Here is a 14,691-nt window from a genome sequence, read left to right on the forward strand (position 1 = left end):
AGTAATCCACACAGTCGGTCGCTGCCCTACTTTTGCATGAGAGAGAGAGAGAGAGAGAGAGAGAGAGACAGAGAGAGACGTAAACATAGACATCAACATTGAGAGGCGGTCGAGTCAATCAATCAGACGGAGGAGGGGTGGGCATAGCAGACCCAGACAGAGCATGACACAAACTCCTCCACTCCTCGGAAAAGAGAGAGAGCAAGAGAAAGAGCGAGAGAGAGAGAGTGACAGTGTTGCTAAGAGACCTCACCTAATGCAAACACAGTACCATCTGCTGCAGTGAGATTTAGAGTGAGTTAGCCAAGTCGGACAGAGGGAGGAGGGGGAGGAGAAGTAGGAGGAGGAGGGAAAGCAAGATACAAGAGTGGAGAGGAGTGGGAATTAGAAGAGAGAACAGGATGGGTTAATCATAGCCAGAAGCTTGATTAACGTAAAACTAAAAGGTGACTCTCAGACCCATAACCCTCCTCTACACAAACATACACATACACATTAACACAAATACACAGAAAACACCCCGAGCATCATCCTTACGGAGGCGAAATGAAGCGGCTGATGTTGATTTTTTTCGTATTTGTAACAGATGATGCATGTGTTACCATGGGGACAATGAAATGTCACCATTGGATCTAGCAGTTCAGTCGCAGCAGGCTTTGTGCCCATGCTGTCTGGGGATGCCCGGTCACTTCACACAAACATCCTCCGCATCATCACTGTGGACGCATCATTTTGTCTCATCATTGTTCTTAATCATAGTGGCTCCCTGGAAGAATGTGATTGTCCTCAGCAAAAAGGAAAACATTAACTTTTTATGGTTCACAGGAGTTATTTATGTCAGACCTTTCAATATCTAAAATTGCTTCTCTAATCTTACACAAGCTTTTAAATCAAGACAATATATCTGTTGAAACAAGGAACAGCTATATTGCTCTCGCAGATGAAAAGTTTAATTTATAATGAAGAGAACAAACAATTTCTCAGTTCAATACACTTGGTTGTGATGCTTCAGCCCTATTTGTGGAAGCTTATGGCAGATATTATTATTTAACTTTAGATAGACACTAGGCCACAGTCCTGCAAAGCCAAAATGCCGTAACTATAATACGATGATGGGACAGCATGACAAATTCACAAGAACTAGAAATGGGTCAGAGCTAAACGGCAATGATTCTACTAATTAAGACCTGCTGATGAAATATCCTTATTTATTTTGTTTCCTAGAAAATCAATTTTTATGCGCTGACATCTCTACAATCAAGCATACAATGCCAGTTTAAAATCTGTGTCTTTACTTTTACATTCTGCACAGTTTGGCTTCGGGCCTTAACATTAGCATTTAGAACAATACCCTTCCTGTCACTTGTAGCCTGGGTTCCCTGTTAAGCAAAGCTAAACTCTCACCTTAAAGCAGAAGAAAATAACCCTGATAATGTCAACAGAATCATCTTAAAATTGGTTTAAGGTGGCTCGAATTCGTAACAGAGAAGTTTAAAAGGCGGAGGCGCTTACTGAGCAGGGATGGTCTAACGATGAAAGCTTCAGAAAGTGTAGGCTCAGGTTTCTTTCAAAATATCACTTGTAAGTGAATCACCCAATTGAATTAAGATGCGTCATTAAAGTGTGGGAGACTTTGAGATTTAAGGCTGCATGAGAAGAAATAAACACTGTGTATCATACGGATATCAAGGTGCATTTTATTAGATGAAGATCCAATGATATATAGTCAACATCCTCCTTTACAAAAGACATTAAAATTGAAACATTTTCAGTAAAAAAGTAGTATCGTACAGCCAATGTGGGGTACCAGAAAGAAAGCATGACATGACCTAAATCATATTCATTCATTCATCGTATGGATCATAGATAAAACACAATACATTAACACTATTTACAGTCTGTAGCACATTGGTTGACAAGAATGGTAATCCTCATAGTGAATACAGTAAATAGAATATATTCATATATTAAGATCTTTCGTTTACAAAATCATAATACATTATATATATCACAGAGAAAGGCTACCAACAACCTTGGCTTTCAGCGAATACACAACCCCTTGTTTCGCAACACTATGCCCAAGCAAAATTAGATTTTTTGTTTGGTCAATATATTGTTGATGGGTGGGTTCTTTGGTTGGTTGTGCGGGGTTCAATATTGCAGCGGCCGACTAAGCGATCAGCTGCTGAGTGTTACTGAAGAGAGACGTCTGTTTCGGTTTGGTTGTAACTGGGGAGTTTAGCACAGCAGTCGGCATATACAGGGCAACTCCTAGCGCAGTGTTGGCAACAATGGGCAACTATGTGTGACAAACGGGGCAACTAATTTTACTTGACTCTAAACCAGAATCACGTTTAATCCAAAGAAGAAAGATCTCACAGCTCAAATGGACTGAAGCCAATCGGATAATTTGTTGTATTACGTTACAGCCCATGGTTTCATTGCCACTCTGGTACACACACACAATGTTCTTTTCACAAAAATGTGATGAGGACCGAGCACAAAACTGGTCAGAACACTTGTTTAACTTCATGCATGCATTAACGTCGCATTTCTACGGGATGGATTCTCTCATTTGAAAACTATACATTTCCATCAGAGAATAATAACGCATCCAGCACATTAAGATGAAACGGTAGCATAAACGTACCTGAGCAATGCTTTCCATTAATTATACCTCAAATGCTACACAGGTGTCATAACGCAAAGGATGAATGAGGAATATTTGAGAGAACTGAAGTGGAAGACAAAATATCTAAAACTGGGGCAAAACCTAGGACGATAATATAATGTTGCTGCTTTAAGGAACAAAAGAATAAGCGGGTGGATCTAGTGCATTGCTTCATAATGTCGCCCAGTCAATTTGTTATGTTTTGTGAGGGCCAGTTAGTGAAGATCAGTGTAACAGCAGTTAAACGGCAGCCATCCCAGACTGAAAGAGAGCCCAAGAGTGAAACCTTTTATACATATGCATCTTCAGTACACACCTCTGTGGTTAGGTATATACCTCGTAACTTCAGTAAAGGTAACAAATTACTTTCTGTATTAATTTCTTTACCATTCGCGTTTTCTCTTGGCCCATGAAGCCAGTCATGCTTTGACCATTTGTTTGTCAGTTTCTTCAAACCACACTGTTATTTGCACGATAGCAGGGCTTGTGTTAGTATCTGACTGATCACGAGCTGCCCCCTGCCTCCCCAAAGCCTGCACGGCCTTGTCATCTTACCTCATCGAACTCCAACAGCAGAAAGATGCTCAGAGTGCTCGCGAACCTTTGGGAATCCCAGCCAAAGTAGTTCACCTGGGACACGCTTATGTTGTGTAATTCTGCCTGGCCAAGTAACAAAGGTGGACCCAGCGATGCGTCTTCCGACGCCAGACATACACGGGGAGCATCAGCGGATCATTTTACACAACTTGTATCATAGGATGAATAAAACCCAGGGCTGCTTTGCGGTCGCGAGGGCAAATTACTGTCAGGTTTTAGGACATGCTGTCTGTCTGTATCTCTTTCACTCTCGGCCCACTCCTGAGCTGCATCACTGGCAACTGTGGCGAGGCATGAAGTCAATCCAAGCCAGAAGCCATCAAATCTTTTGCATAACTGGATCGGGATCCTCCCCTCCCCACCATGTTGAGAGAGCGTCCTGGTGGGCGGCTATCCCTTCACCCGCCCCACCACACATCAAAACACCCATGTGCTCGGGCCTCCTTGCCTCAGCGCCAGGCTTCATCACTGGCCCAGCTGGCATGGCGGCGATCAGCTGGATTTGCTATAATCATCTTAGGTCATCTGATTCAAGCTGATGACAGAGTGAATGCCGGTCAGCTCTTCAACTAAGGCCAATGAACACCGCCAGGGCAGCCTGACCACCCTCCTCCTGGCTAAATTTCCATTTCTCTGAGGCAAGGTGGTATATTTCACACAATAAAGATGTCTCCTAGCAGGTATAGAGGAGTGTTGCAACCGTTTTGAAGAGCTATCGAATGTTTCCGTAAGAAAAAACGAGACAGTGAGACATCTTGCAGGCCAGTCACCTAGTCCTGCTAGCTGCGTACAAGCCTGCCTGTCTGCCTCTCTGTCAAGCTGGGATGTCTGGGACCTTGACTTGTGTGTGTTTGTGTGTGCGTGCATACATCAAGAGTCGTGGTAAGGAGGGATGGGCAGAGAGTTACAGAGGTTAATGGTAAATCAGCCAAACCAAAGTCGCACACTCACCCAACTCACGACCCCCTCCCCATCTCTTCCCCTTCCATTCATCCATTCATTTGTCCACCCATCCAGTCATCAAGCCCCCCTCCCCCTCTTCTGTTGCAGTAGTGTCCCGGTTGCTCGTCCCTCAGTCCCAGCCGTTGTCCTTGATCATGTGGGCCAGCTCGATGATGAACTTGCCCTCTTTATACTTCTGACTGCTCTCAAAGGCATGTTCCTGGAGGGTGTGGCAGAGGACAGGAGCGATTTAATTAAAATGACAGATGGACAGAATGTTCATATATTTGACAGAGAGTATAATAGGTAGAAATGGACACAAGGTGCATAACATTTTTTTTTCTAAACCCTGATCATGACAGTCCTTACAGCTGTATATGAAAACCCTTGACTCAGTCCTGGTCTGTCTCTGCTGCTGGCTCTCTGGGAGCTGGTTATATAACTGTCAGTCACTAAACACTACAGAGAAGCCTGCAGAACCAAATCTCTGACCGGGCTGGATCGTCATACCTTAAGCTGGCGGGAATGTGTCTCACCGCTAAGTAACAGTAAAACCATAAGGCCACAGGTTAGAGCCTCACAATAGCTAACATAGATGCCGAGTCTGCTCTATTTCTGCAGGCTGTAACGTGCATTTCTACTGTGAGGTGTGTAATCCAAAATTCCTCCACCTACATAGAAGCCTATCAGCTCCACATAGTGTTGTTTTATTAACTGAAATAGACCAACACCATAAAGAAAAAATATTTCACAGTTTATGATACTAACAGCAAATAATTTTAAAAGCATGATTGCAACAGTCGTTAGCTGGGCTTTTTAAGATACTTTGAACCCAGTGAAAGTACTGGAATTGTGCTGAACGTTTTTGTTGACATTTGAGCTGTAATAATACATTTATTTTCTGGAAATGTCTCCACAGACACCCAGTTTGGACAACAGTGTCCAGACATTTATTGAAATGAAAATCTTCAAGATTTATGAGGCCAGGTGGCATCCACCGAGGCTATTTGAGTAAGCTTGTAAGTTTCACCAATGGATAATACTTTTATGATGTGTTTATTACTAAATACATGCAAAACTAATGATATGACTGTGTCTGGTGCTAATTAGCAAATATTAGCATGCTAACAAGCTAAACTACGATGGTAAACATTCTACCTGCTTCTCATGAGGATGTTAGCATTGTCGTGAGACCATTTTAGCATGATGTCAGCATAAAGCAAGACTGTGCCATTGCTGTAGACAATAGCTAATGTTCCTTCTTCGAATATGTGCATTTCTGGTGCTTTTTACAAGTGCTGTTTCAAAAGACTTTAACTAGAAAGTGTGGGAGTGTTTTTGACTAACAGATGGCGGTCACTTGATCAGGTTCAGCTGCGATGGCTTGCTAATCTTACCTCAGCTTATTCCAGTTCCACCACACATATCCCCAAATTTGGATATTTCTGGCCCCAGTAACTGATAATGATAGCAGCAAGCACTAAACCCAAGCCGCGAGCTTGAATAGACCTCTTTGGAACCAGTGAGGTTTAGAGGTTAAGACATGCTTTTTGCTATTAATAAACTCCTATGGAGATCATTTTTCTACAGCTTGTGTTTAAAACGTCTTCTTTTCCCCAAATCTTTAAGCAGAATTGCTAATCAATTACAAAAAAAGTACAACTTCTGTTTTGTGTCAAAGTCCATCAAACAACCCTGTGTTATTGTGTTAAGACACCCACTCATGTCAGAGCTCTCTTGAACACTGGGTCACAGAGTTGACACAAATGTTCTTTCACCGTGGAGCGTCCGTGCCTTGCTTTGTCTTTGGCTATTTTGGCTTCGAGCTGCAGAGGCACGTTATCAGATTTCTTCATTTAGAAGTGCAGTAGGTCAAGCCTCTCAATAGAACTCTGACGACTGCGGAAAATCAATACTGCTGCAACTGATATTAATGGAAACCCTCCATTAAGTCCTATCTAGTGTCTGTGTGCTTGTGCATGCATGAGATCTCTGTTTTTTTCTGCCTTGTGAGGTCCTGACAGGAATAGAAACTACCCAGAAAAGTTTCTATTTTTAAAAATGGTTCACCAGGTGTTTAAACCAGGCGTCATAAGGAAAACAGTTATTTTTAGGCTGGAAGGTTATAGAATAAGGTTAGACATGGAGCGGTCAAAGGAGGCGTATGAGAAGTCAAAAAACAAGGACACTCACTGTTTGTGTGTTCACTAACTCCTTAAAGATACAGTCACGTGCTCTATAGTGTAAACTCTCACCTCCACGCAGACAGGGTTCACTAGTGACAGCTGCACATGCTCTGTTGATATATGAAGACAGCTAACATATGAGGATGCTGTTAAGTTTACCCCGGCATGAGACATAAAATATCACCTGTACTAAATACATCCTGTACGTGTATTTTGACACGCTGTTTCACAGCATTACGGAAACATTGACTGATTATATGGCTTTGATGCAAGCCGAGCTACATGGTGATCATCAACATTTGCTTAACTCTGAAACAGTTCAAATCGACTACACTACATTTTCATTTACCATTAACACCTACATGTTCTACATTGATCTTCAGGTTTGTTTATCACTTGCACAAAACATTAAAAACTAATCAAGTCACATAAGTTTAATGAAGACTTCTCCTTCACATCACCATCTGTTCTGATAAATCAATCTCATAATGAATTCAGCCCACACAGCTGCAACACTGCATTGACCCCAAGACAGGAGGGGGTCTAACTATAATTAGGGTGCAAATAAAATTAGGGTGTGCTATAATAACAACATCCCATTTTATGGTACTCTAACCTTGGATGCAGTTTGTGGTGCTTGTGCATCAAAATCAGCCAAGGACACTTACATATTTCCAGCCCAGGGTGGTCTTGCAGTTCTCACAGTAGATATCTGCTACAGCGTGCAGACCTGTGAGCAGAACCCTCTCTTCTGCAGGGCCACACCCAACGTTCACCCTGAGGGGGAGAGGGGGGAAATGGGTTTGTGGAGAGGAAAGGGAAGGAAAGGAGAGAAAAAGGAGACACAATCAAAGACAAAGCAATAAAAGGTCAAAATTAGTGTTGTGCAAGTACCTCACATTGCTCTGTTGCATGTACTGTATGATGTGCTCAGAGTGAGTCACTGCCTCACACCCACTCACACAGTGCATACTGATAGGGCGCCAGGCCAGGGAGAATAGATTCAAACAGCCTATGTTTCACACTCAATTCGGTTGATAATGACTCCGAGGCACAGGCTGGCTCTGTCTACCGAAGCTTCAAATACACAACAACTACTGCGTAAAACAAACAATGTGCATTTCTAACCTATTTTGAAACAACCCAGCCTGTTGCAACAACAGAGGGATACTCACACTGAGTTGAACAGGTAGGCCCTGCCTTGGCTGCCCTGGAACGACTGCAGAGACAAGATGAGACGAAGATGAAAAGGCTGAAACAAGAACGAGCCCTTTCATACAGCGTGGTAACAATGCAATTATATAAGCATGCTGTTATATGGCCATAATGTATGACTCAAATAAGAAAAGTAGTTTTTAGTTTCCTCATAAAATCCCTTCATGTTGATTTGAGGCAGGCCTTCACTTTAACAGAAGCTCTTGTATGATAAGATAATGCGTAATTGGCTTTGGTGCAATGGAGTTATTCCCTTGCAGGCAGTCATTTTCCACAACATGAAAGCTACGATTGAAGGTACACGTTAAATGAGTTTCTATCGTGCAGATGTGTTGTGACCAGCAGAAGGCCTTTGTGCACAGGTTAGCAGTGTTTTCATTATCACTTGTGGAAAAAGTGATAGTTTATTCATAATCCTCTTTACTAACAAGTTTATAACATATTCCGTTCACGAACAAAAGCTGGTGGCGGCTGACACAGACATACAGGTGACTTACAGGTGTTCAGCCTGTTTGTTTTCATAATTCCTTATCTGCACTTCCTCTTTTTAAATCGGCCAGGCATGTCGTCTAATGGCTGTTAAACCTAGTAAATGTATCTCCGTATTATTGATTCTGCTATTAAATTGAAGAGGCAAAAACAATATGGTGACTATTCTGATATTTATATATATATATATATCTATTAAAAAAACACACGAGATAAGTGCTTTTTCAGTCTATAACGTTAGCGGCCTGGATGTAAGTATTGTCCTAATGGTTTCCAGTAACAACCACCGTTGGTAAGATGAGTGAAGTCACTGGAGCACCTCGCTGAATGCCGGTTACCTTGGAGATGAGCTCGTCGTGGTTGGCCAGATGAGCTCGACAGTGGATGCAACTGTAGGTTCGGTGGCAGCTCGGCAGGTATGCCTGAAAGGTCTTGGAGCGCGTCATTCGGACCATGGGCGGAGTTGGCGGGCGGTGCAAGAAGGGACTGCCAGCCCAGGTCGGCTCACAAGGGAAGCACCGCAACACACAGGTGAGGGCCGTGGTGGGCGGTGGGTTGGGAGGCGAACACCTGCGCACAGGGAGGATAAAGGAGCAGCTAGTGGTTACACGGTTGTGTAACAGCTGCTTCCTTAAACTGATGTTGTATACTGAGCCACAGGTGTGTAACTGCTGATGGGATTACTGTCTGCTCTGTGTGTTTGGAGAATTCTCCAACCTGCTCGCGCCTTTGAAACTGTTAAACATCAAGGAGCTATGATGTGAAGTGATGCATAATTAATGAGCCTGTTTTCCAGGCTGAGACTACATGACACATTTTAGTTGCAGGCAAAAAACACTGAAGAAATTCTACTTCATAAGATGAGATACAAACATGATACAGGTACAGGCATCCACCACACAGGACATCGCTTCTTCTTGAGGCCAAAAATGAGTCCTAGCTGGTTGAGAGGACAGTTTGGGCTATCGAAGCAGGGACAGACAAAAGAAATCAAGAGGTAACTGTTAAGATAATTGCTTCGTTAGTTATTTTTAGACACGCTAGTGGCATGACTCTAGGAATGACAATGTCAGTCTGCCTTCCACCGACATATCTTATCAACTACTGGGTGAATTGTCATAAAGTATGTGCAGACATTCATGGTGCCCAGAGGATGAATCCTGACTTGGCAAACCATTCACTTTCAAAGTCAAAATGTTCAATGTGTTTTTCCAAATATTTGCAAGTATTTTGTTTCCAATCAAATGATGAGCAAAGGTTAACACGGTAACATTGTTGAACATGGCACACATTATACCTGCATTATACACATTGGCATGTGGGTTGTGTGCATGTAAGCATGCTGACATGAAGCATTTAGCTCAATGCATTGCTGCCAGTGCAGCCTCATAGAGGTGCTAGTGTAGTGGATTTTGGTCTCAGTCATTATAGTTCCATTATAGTTTAATTATAATTGCATCATAGTGTTAAATGATCAGCTTTTAGGTTTTGGACTGCTGGTCGAGCATTTTTAGATGAAAGCTTGAACTCTGACAAAAAATACTTTTTGGGGGCTTTTTTTTTTTGCAGTACAAACAATACATAAATTATTTGATATGGCAGAACATTGACAACAAGTGACAGCTGCAACTAACCATGGCCTTCATGAGCAAACTATTCTGCACTTCAGGTCTCTGCAGTACGCACAGGCAGCAGCACTAGCCCACACTCTGTGTTTAAGTCTGTGAAGCCGCAGAGATAATCTGCTTAGCATAGCACAACGCCGACGATCGTGCTCTGCTCACTCCATGATATCTAAATAGACCGAGCCCTTAAAATACTTCTGCTGGTGTGCCCTGGTGACTGAGAAGATTAGTGAGCTTGGCCTTGGGAACCCATCCTGGAGGCTTGGGGCCAGCAGGACAGGAGTATGTCTTGACTAACTGTACAGGAGATGGGCTGCAGATTTTATCTTTGTGGTTGTATTGCTTCATGCAACTTTCATATTTCAGCCCTTCATATTTCAGCCCTGTAGCTCTGATACTAAACGATACCTATAAACCAAAATGTCATCTAGTTTTACTTCACAGTGCGACTTTTAATGAAGCTGTGATGATCCTCACTCAAACAGTATATGCACCTTTTACTTCAACTACTATTCTTTCTCATTTCAAGTAATTCAACACAGTAAAATATAAAGACATAGCCATTCAAAATACATAAAACCAATAACGTATATAGTTTAGAAGACTATACCTCTATAATAGTGTATAATAGCTTGAGTTGTTTCATCATTCTGTCTCCTCCCCTTCCTGTCAGTCTTTACTGAGCCATCTGGAAAAACTAATAAAATACTGAATGGGAGCAGGAGGCCTCTGTGACTTCAGAACAAACAAGAGCAGAAGAGAGAGGCCTCTTTACTTTACTTTCCTGCAATATGATTGTTTTTAGTGTCGGAGACTGACGAAGGCTCCGGTGCTGATGGAAAGGAGCGGGGGATATAAATAAATAAGGCAGTGAGATGTGCCCTTGTTTTCTCTCGTCTGACGCGATGCCAGCGGTGTGGGATTGGGGCACAAAGACACGCTCAGTACAGTTGTTGGAGTGACCCTTGACACACACACACACACACACACACAAAAACAAAAACTGGTGTTTAACCCAAAGCGTGTTTTATCTCGGTCATTTCAGGACTGAGGACAAGGGAGAAGTTGATGTTGGGTCCAGTCGTCTGAGCTCAGTTCAACATATTGAGAACTGCCCTACAAAATTCACACATGTATTGATTTTTTAATATTTGGATTTTGTGGAACTTAGAGCTGATATGATTATTGGATTAATTGATTGATTAGTCAGTTGACAAAAATGCCAACATTTTACAAGGCCCAACCTTTTATTGTGAATCAACGATTTAGTAAACTAAATTGTAGACGGCTAATCAGACAAAACAAGCAATTTAAAATCCAACGAATCAAGACAATCGCTTACATTTGCACAAAGCTGCCTTGATTATAGCTCTGTAATTAGTCTTGAGTATTGTAGGTAATCTAGGAATGTAAGCTTCTAACTTAAGCTCAGGATTTAATTGAATTAAATTCAAGCTCTTTTCTTTTACACTTCTACCACTGCGTCTGCAACAAGTCACACAAGATAAATGTAGCTAAGTTTCTCAAATGTAAATGTGATGTATAGACCTGTCCACACCAGATGAAAGGTGAGCTGGATTAAAGTTGTGCACGTGTTGCACATCTTTTTGTAGGTCATGCATAATCCGTGTGGCGTTCTCTCTGTGCGATATCTGCAGTCGGTTTCTGAAGGATCAATTCATTACAGCCATAACAACACTGGCTATGGATGAAAACCACTGATTCCCCTTACACACTTAATACAAAATATTATCATATAGTCGCTGTGTGTTTTGATAATTAATTATGTTGAACACAAGACTCAACTTGGGCTCTGGGAACTCATGACAAGCATTTATCACTATTTCCTTCTAGAGAGCAAACAATTAAGCGATTATCCGTGAGAATAATCAGCCGATTAACTGATTAGTTGCAGCCCTAGAAATTGGGACGCCTCGATCTGACTTTTTCACCTGGGCTTTTGGTTTCGGCTGACATCTGAGTGAATGACCTGCAATGTTGAACAAAATGAATAAGGAAATATGTAACGTCAACGACCGTAGAGTACAGACGAAAGCAAATGAAGGCTTTTACAACATTAAGCATGAAAATATCCTGAACCTGAACACTGTTTGACACTGGTTGACATTTCAAAACATTTAGTTCCAAAAAAACAGGACAACAGTCATGATGGTGGGTGGACACGCTCAAAACTCATTTTGCTATACAACATTGTTTTTGGTAACGAGGATGCTCACACACTGTAATACATTGACGCAAAGGAGTCACTCAGGCTGCTCTGTACAAAAATAACAACCTCTTTGACAGAATAACACATTGCATAAATGATCAGATGACTAGAGAACTGGGTGCAGTGATTCAGGCGGGATCCAAGAGCAGGAAGGTTTAGCAAAACTGACCTTAACCTGAGGTACTGTATTTTATACAACCTTTTTATCAGTTTATATTTCAGTCTGTTTATGTCTTCTCTCCATCTGTCTTCATGCCTCTCAGCCTGCTTGTATATTTATTTTTCCTGCTGTCACTCTGTCCATTCATCAGTTCTGCCGCGGGTCGTTTGAGGTCACCGAGCTGTCCATTCTGGTCATTTCTGGGTGTCATCACAAAAGGCTACGTGCCACGAGTCTCAACAGCCAAAAGGGCCCTTGTATCCCAACAAAAAAACCATTGTTATGTAATGCACTGATGCTGCCGCTGCTGATGCTGCTTCTGACAATGATCGAGAGCAGGAGAAAGACACAGGGAGGAGGGATACAAGAGGGGGGGTAAGATGAGAGTCAGACGGGGACATGGAGAAAATTAAACGAGCAGAGAGAGAAAGAGGGAAGAAGCAGTTTGTATCCCTTCAGGAATGGATGAGCTGTGTGCTCTCCGCTGCCCACAGGCTGCACCAACACGATTTCTGTACTGCATGTACTTTCTTCCTGGGCTCCATTCAGTCTTACACCAAGGCCAACAGCCTACAGCAGCATGACATCACTGACTAGAGGAGGAAAAACCTCCTCTCTGCGCCCCTCCAACCATATCAAATATCACTGATGAAGCGATGCTCCTGCATCCCAGGTGCATGGGTCTGGTTACTGTTGCCTTTGCTGATCTTTACTTGCATCTCATTATCATCTGTCTGTCTCTATTCTGTAGCTTCTTCTCAGGTACTTTCAACACTTGTGCATTTCCTTGTAGAGTTTTTAACAAAAGAAACTCTTAAAAATGTAAATTTGTACCAATAATCCCGGATGAATTTATGTGTGAGGCAATGAAAGTAGTAATTTAAAGGTGAAATAAAGAGGTGAATGAGACAAAGTGACTCAGACCTGTCAAACTGTAGAAACAACGTATTATAAATAACTTATGTTTATGTATACAAGTAATCTGTGAAGGATCACTGTTTATGGCATGCAACACTCTGATCCCTGTGTATCGACTCCTTACAGATCAATAACTATCTGAAAGCAGGCTTTGCAGTAAAAATAGATCAGTGCAAAGGTTGCAACTTGATAATAGTGTCTCTTCATGTCTCACATGGACTTTATTTAGTACATGTTTTTTTTGGGGTGGGATGCAGCATTTCCACCTGCTGGCCAAACAGTTATTGACTTGTATGGGATGGTTGATGTCACGTGGGCTAACAAATACATAAATACACAAAAGATGAAGGATTAAGGTTTACAGTATATGTGATTATTGAATCAGGTCACAGTCAGTGGCGCACTTCATCTGTGGCAGAACTTCAGCCAACACACGCAGCACAGATGGCGGGGATGCCTCAGCTCAGCAATGTTGAAAACACACACGCACGCACGCGCGGGCGCGCACACACCAGCCACTCCGAAAAGCTTTAACATCTGCAATGACTTTTGCAGATCGATGAGAACTAGGTGATTGTCGTCAGAGCTTATGATCACAATATGCGTATTACACGGTAACCCGCATTGATCACCGCTGATGTGCACCATCACGACCAGGCGCGCGCACGGGGATGATTGCGCATACTTTCAGGACTGCCACCACAAACAGCATGTGAACCTAATAATAACCACTAGTTACTGTAGCTCCACTGCAGAGAAGACCTCAGCATCCAATTCACGAAGAAAACATCAGGCCAGGCCAGAGACTGGATACAAGAAGGTCCAGGCATGATAAATACAAATGACAATGCATGTTGTTGGCACAATACTGGCTACAGACCATAAACATGTGTGTTTTATTGTGATATTACAGCACCTGTGGTTGAATGTTAAAAGTTGTCTGAGTTAAAAAAGTAGGCTATTGATGGGCTGTGTGCGTAACAACAAATACACCACATTGAAAAATAACGCAGAGGAAAGGATTTTACCTTTGAAGGGAAGAAAAACGGTTCTCCACGTAGCTTAGAAAATGTCGCACCTCCTCGTTTTCCTCGTGGCAGTGCCAATCCTAAACCCCCTTTCGCATTCCTTTGCAGGCAAATTTCCTCTTCTCTCCGGCCCTGGCAAGTCCTGCAGAGACGCAATGTTTTGACGCGCAATGATGCCCAGCGGAGTTTAGAATAGGCAGCAAGAGAGAGAGAGAGAAATGAAACGACCAGCCGGAGCGAGAGGACTCCCTCCAACCGACTTCCGTGTTCGTAGACCATACGTTATACAGGTAGGGTGGCTAATTTCCTTTGGTTCTTGTACTGTCTTATTTTTGTATGTTCATTGTTACTTATACTATTGTGATACGTAACTAATATTGTATTTATAAACAGCGTTGCACATAATGAGTATGCATTTAACTGTTGTTTGTGTGTACCAATTGTTTTTTAAATGTATGTATTAGATGAATAAATGCTGCAAAAATAGGAAACATATATTTGCATTGTTTTTTTTTTAATCATCTCAGACTGTTGAGTTGTGTTCAGTATTAACAAACGCTTCTTACAAGTTGTAACAAGATAGTTAGGCCTACGACAACAACTGGGCCTTCTTCCAAGAAAAGTTAAAAT

At 42.2% G+C, this 14,691-nt stretch overlaps 1 protein-coding gene across 2 annotated transcripts; it reads right to left on the reverse strand.

The window, feature by feature from the left end:
- Positions 1 to 1,684: 1,684 nt before the first annotated feature.
- LOC137790804 (protein yippee-like 2) lies at positions 1,685 to 14,234 on the reverse strand. Of its 2 annotated transcripts, XM_068585334.1 has the most exons (6): positions 14,062 to 14,234; positions 8,974 to 9,062; positions 8,439 to 8,670; positions 7,572 to 7,615; positions 7,065 to 7,173; positions 1,685 to 4,430 (listed from the first exon to the last, which is right to left on the reverse strand). In XM_068585334.1, exons 2-6 carry the CDS (start codon positions 9,006 to 9,008, stop codon positions 4,341 to 4,343), a joined length of 510 nt encoding a protein of 169 aa, XP_068441435.1. In that variant the 5' UTR covers positions 9,009 to 9,062; positions 14,062 to 14,234; the 3' UTR covers positions 1,685 to 4,340. The 2 variants fall into 2 exon arrangements, with proteins under 2 accessions (XP_068441435.1, XP_068441436.1); XM_068585335.1 differs by lacking the exon at positions 8,974 to 9,062.
- Positions 14,235 to 14,691: the final 457 nt, after the last annotated feature.

The sequence above is a fragment of the Clinocottus analis genome, unplaced genomic scaffold (assembly GCF_023055335.1).
Source record: "Clinocottus analis isolate CAN_PGR_092001 unplaced genomic scaffold, fCliAna1.0.p SCAF_2, whole genome shotgun sequence".
Classification (NCBI taxonomy): domain Eukaryota; kingdom Metazoa; phylum Chordata; class Actinopteri; order Perciformes; family Cottidae; genus Clinocottus; species Clinocottus analis.

What these genes read in the sequence shown, in the direction of transcription:
- LOC137790804 (XM_068585334.1), bottom strand. Translation starts at nt 9,008, where the DNA reads ATGTCCTGTGTGGTGGATGCCTGTACCTGTATCAT. An exon ending in GATGCCTGTACCTGTATCAT is followed by an intron (nt 8,671 to 8,973) that starts GTTTGTATCTCA and finishes CCCTGTGCGCAG; the next exon opens with GTGTTCGCCTCCCAACCCAC. An exon ending in GCCTACCTGTTCAACTCAGT is followed by an intron (nt 7,174 to 7,571) that starts GTGAGTATCCCT and finishes TCTCCCCCTCAG; the next exon opens with GGTGAACGTTGGGTGTGGCC.